Source organism: Zalophus californianus, chromosome 2, assembly GCF_009762305.2.
Source record: "Zalophus californianus isolate mZalCal1 chromosome 2, mZalCal1.pri.v2, whole genome shotgun sequence".
Classification (NCBI taxonomy): domain Eukaryota; kingdom Metazoa; phylum Chordata; class Mammalia; order Carnivora; family Otariidae; genus Zalophus; species Zalophus californianus.
The window spans coordinates 96,272,054-96,277,183 of NC_045596.1; the positions used below are offsets into that span (position 1 = coordinate 96,272,054).

A 5,130-nucleotide genomic window follows, 5' to 3' on the forward strand; every position below is an offset into this window, starting at 1 on the left:
AAACAAGTCAGCTTCCTCATGACAATTATCCACACGGGGTTGAAGGTAACTGTGAGCTTTCTCTTGTATAGGATGCATATTCTTAATTCCATTACCCAATCTGGGAAGACTTTGAATATTCTTGCCTTTTTCAGGATTGTCTAAATTGTCCTCATATTTCTTAAAATACAGGCCTATAGCTGAATAAATTAGCATGTGTGGTCTGGCCAGTAAAAAGCAGAACAGAATTATATCCTCCCTCATTCTAGATGCTTGACTTCTATCACACTACTTTGAGATTTTAGTAGCATGTTTGTTAGATATATCTTACTGATGACTCACATTGAGAATATTGGAAATTTAAGTGCTGAGATAATGTGAATAAACCATTTTCCTCTCTTTATTTTATGTTCAGCTACATTTAGTTTTTTTCCTGCAATGACTTTATTTTTAATGGTGGTCAATGTATATGAAATAAAATAACAATAAACAATTTGACACCATGTTAACAAGGAACATTAAGTTTAACACAATAACTAACAGTCCCTGTCATATTTATTGTCTAGTAGTTCTCTATGAATAATTATTCTGATGTGGATTTTCTCACATTATCTTGCCACAATTCTTTAAAGACCTAATAAATATTATTTGTCAGAAATGCTAGTTAAATGAATGTGTTTTAAATTATACTGTAGGAATTGAGTAGCAATATGAATTTAATAATGGTTGCTGCTTATACTTGAGAAATGCTATTAATTAAGATATTGAAATAATGAGGTTTTCATATCCAAAAGTTCAGAGTTTGGCCATGCAGAGGAACACATAATTCATTATACATTGTTCTCCCAAGCATTTAGAACCCATTAAAGAATAAAGAGTTGCAATTTTGTTTATGTTTTTGTTTTTTTCCAGAACCATGAAGCTGTTCAGGCAGCAATGAGGTAAAAACTGATTGGTGTTTTTGTACGTTCCGTAGTCTGATGTGGTTTACCTAAGTGTTTTAGTTTAGTTTCAATAGTGGAGGAAGAAAATGAAAAAAAAAAAAAAAAATCAAAACAGTGTGGTTTAACTGTTCAAAACTATTTGAGATGTTCTAAAGGAAAAGAAGAAAAGGTAAGTCCCAAGTACTCTATCTTAACTTTTTCCGGCAGTTACATTAGTATTGCCGTGCGGAAATGATGTTTCACTTTTTCACTGGCCGCCTTAGTCTCAGGGCTCCACTTGCTTAACAGAACCTGTGTATCCCCTATTAGTCTTCTCTTTTTTTCCAAAGTCGATTTGTTTCAGCCCACAGTTGTGGATAAAGGGAGAAGGCAAAGGGTTTTATTACTCATAGCACAATAGACAGCCTAAGCTTCATGTTTAATCAGTTTCTTTTGCTCCCAAGTCCAAGAAGGTTTGAGGCATAACCATGCCCAATCGGATGCTATGCTAACAGTGGGTTTTTGGCACAGATGAAGAAATTCAAGCTTGGGAAACCCCAATTTTTAAAAGTGGGCTGCTAGTGCATCTTTCCAACTTCTGCGCAGAGGGAGACATTACTTTTATTTTCTTCCCGGACAGGGAACAAACCTGTCTTCTGCTCCAGAATGGAGCACACTCTCTGTAATTGCATAGTTGTTTACTACACAAACATCTTTGAGAAGCTAGAGGGGAAGAAAACTGAAGATAAGACTTGCAGAACCCTGAGAGACCCATTAAAAATTGTATCCCAACAGTCTCAGGAGATAACACTCAGCCAAACCCCTGAATGGCAACAGGATCCAGCCACACTGATAATTAGGGGAAGGCATCATGAGACCGTGAATGCAACCACTACAAAGATTCAAAGTAGAGAAAGAATGTGGTGATTTAAGGGAAAGGAAGGTCATCATGGGCCACAGGTAAAGTCTAATAAATGAGCCCAGAGAGATAGGCAGGAGTTAGATTACATAGATCAGGGCTTCTCAAACTTCAATGTGCACACAAATTGCATGGGGGATGGATGTTGTTAAAAATCAGATTCCAATTAAGTAGATCTGAGGCAGGGTCTGAAATTCTGCATTTCTTCTTTTTTTAAGATTTATTTATTTAGTTTAGAGAGAGAGAGCACATGCAAGAGGGGCAGAGGAAGAGGGAGAGAGACTCTCCCGCAGACTCTGTGCTGAGCTCAGAGCCCGACAACGTGGGACTGGATCTCAGGACCCTGAGATCAAGACCTGTGCTGAAACCAAGAGTCAGATGCTGAAATGACTGCACCATCCAGTCACCCCTGAAATTCTGCATTTCCAAAATGCTCCCAGGAGATGCCTGCCAATGCTATAGATCTGAATAAGGAAGATAGATGTAGAACATTTTGCAATGTTCAGATGAGAAATGATGGTGTTTGAAAACAGTATGGTTGGGACGCCTGGGTGGCTCAGTCATTAAGCGTCTGCCTTCGGCTCAGGTCATGATCCCAGGGTCCTGGAATCGAGTCCCACATCGGGCTCCTTGCTCAGTGAGGAGCCTGCTTCTCCCTCTCCCTCTGCTGCTCCCCCTTCTTGTGCTCCCTCTCTCTCTGACAAATAAATAAATAAAAATCTCTAAATTAAAAAAGAAAGAACTCTTTTTCCGGTAGCGGAGTCTGGAGAAGACACGCAGAAATGGCACCTCGCAAGGGGAAGGAAAAGAAGGAAGAACAGGTCATCAGCCTTGGACCTCAGGTAGCTGAAGGAGAGAATGTGTTTGGTGTCTGCCACATCTTTGCATCCTTCAATGACACTTTTGTCCATGTCACCGATCTTTCTGGCAAGGAAACCATCTGTCGCGTGACTGGTGGAATGAAGGTGAAGGCTGACCGAGATGAGTCTTCTCCCTATGCTGCCATGTTGGCTGCCCAGGATGTAGCCCAGAGGTGCAAGGAGCTGGGCATCACTGCCCTCCACATCAAACTACGAGCCACAGGAGGAAATAGAACCAAGACCCCTGGACCTGGGGCCCAGTCAGCCCTCAGAGCCCTTGCCCGCTCAGGAATGAAGATCGGGCGGATTGAGGATGTCACCCCCATCCCCTCCGATAGCACCCGCAGGAAGGGGGGTCGCCGTGGTCGCCGTCTGTGAACAGGATTCCTCAAATTACTGTTTTCTGTTAATAAATTGGCTTTGTGTGAGCTAAAAAAAAAAAAAAAAAAAAAAAGAAAGAAAACAGTATGGTAGTAACAGAGGTAGAGATAATTGGACTAAATTAGCATGCATCAGAAAATAGTGATACTGACTGAATGGATACAGATAGCAAAAGAAGCAAGGGTTCTGAGCACCCCATTCTGATGTGTGTGTCCAGGGGCACCATAGCACCAAAGGAATGCTTTGACACCAAATGGTTGTCATACAATTCAACTGAATTCTGATAATATCCACCCTGAGATGGTGTCAGTTCCTACATGTTAAGGTCTTGGTCCTACTAGATGGCCTCCTCCCTACTTGTATATGCCAATTGCAAGGCCAGATTATCATCTGCACTTCTGAAAACCCCCTCTTTGGGTTTGACCAATTTTCTAGAGTGGCTCACAGATCTCACAGAAATATTTATATATTGTATTATTGGTTTATTATAAGAGGATATAACCCAGAAACAATTGAAGAAATGAATAGGGCAGGGCCTGGGGAAAAGACAAGGAGCTTCCAGGTCCTTCCATTTTCTCCACATTGCCACATGTCACCAAACTGGAAGCTCTCTGAACCTTATCTTTTCTGGTTTTTATGGGGACTTCATTACCTAGGTAAGATTGATTAAATTATTAGCTGTCAGTGAACTCAATCTACAGCCCTGGACATGTGTGTTGGCAGAGTTCCACCTCTAATCATGCGGTTGGCTTCTCTGGCAACCAAACACCATGCTTAGGTGTGAACCAAAAATTGCCTCAGTAACAGAAAAGATAACTTTATTGCTCTTATCATTTAGGAAATTCCAATGGTTTTAGGAGCTCTGTGCCAGAGATGGGGACAAAGACCTAATATATATTTCTTATTATAAATTACAATATCACAAAATACATAACAGGGGCGCCTGGATGGCTCAGTCGTTAAGTGTCTGCCTTCGGCTCAGGTCATGATTCCACGGTCCTGGGATCGAGCCCTGCATCGGGCTCCCTGCTCTGTGGGAAGCCTGCTTCTCCCTCTCCTGCTCCCCCTGCTTGTGTTCCTGCTCTCGCTGTCTCTCTCTCTCTGTCAAATAAATAAAATCTTAAAAAAAATACATAACAAAAATTCCTAAATTTTTTGGTTCACAAACTAGATTACAGCATAGTTCTTTGAAACAGGAACAATAGGGTAAGAAAGCAGTTTCTGTGTATGAGGGTGGAGGTGGGAAATAAGTATTCTATTTAAAGACTAAGTTTGAACTTATAAGATATGCAAGTGCATATTTCAAGTAATTAATAAGATAGTATAGAACTCTGAAGTGATAGGGAGAGGTTATTAATATAAAGCTGTTATATAAAACAGAGCATTAGTGAAATTACCTAGGAGATTGAGGAGTGAAGGGAGACTAATACCAAATTTAGGAGAGACAGAAGTGTAGATAACAGTAGAGAGGGTTTTTCTTTAATTTTTGTTTGGGAAGATATTTATTAGAAAGAGGTAGTTTAGGGGCGCCTGGGTGGCTCAGTCGTTAAACATCTGCCTTTGGCTCAGTTCATGATCCCAGGGTCCTGGGATCGAGCCCCACGTCGGGCTCCCTGCTTCACAGGAAGCTTGCTTCTCCCTCTCCCACTCCCCCTGCTTGTGTTCTCTCTCTCGCTCTCTCTTTCAAATAAATAAGTAAAATCTTTAAAGAAAAAAAAAGAGGTAGTTTTTTTTAATTTTTTTATTATTATTATGTTATGTTAATCACCATACATTAGTTTTTGATGTAGTGTTCCATGATTCATTGTTTGCATATAACACCCAGTGCTCCATGCAGAACGTGCCCTCCTTAATACCCAGAGGTAGTTTAAAAGAGATATTGGGCAAAGGAAAAATTTCTTTTGTTGCATGATAGAATACCATAGAGAATGTTGACATTTGAGGGCATTAATTAAGTAGCATGAGTGAAACTGATAGCCTATAGGTTATTACAGAAGAAAGTACAGAGAGAAAGTCCCTGAATTAGCAGAAAGGAATGGGGGGCAGATAGGCCCAAGGATTTGAAAGC

General features: G+C 40.5%; 1 protein-coding gene across 1 annotated transcript; it reads left to right on the forward strand.

The window, feature by feature from the left end:
• The first annotated feature begins 2,560 nt into the window (after positions 1–2,560).
• On the forward strand, positions 2,561–3,135 carry LOC118356720 (40S ribosomal protein S14). Its single transcript, XM_035726156.1, has one exon. It carries the CDS (start codon positions 2,604–2,606, stop codon positions 3,057–3,059), a length of 456 nt encoding a protein of 151 aa, XP_035582049.1. The 5' UTR covers positions 2,561–2,603; the 3' UTR covers positions 3,060–3,135.
• The last annotated feature ends 1,995 nt before the right edge of the window (positions 3,136–5,130 follow it).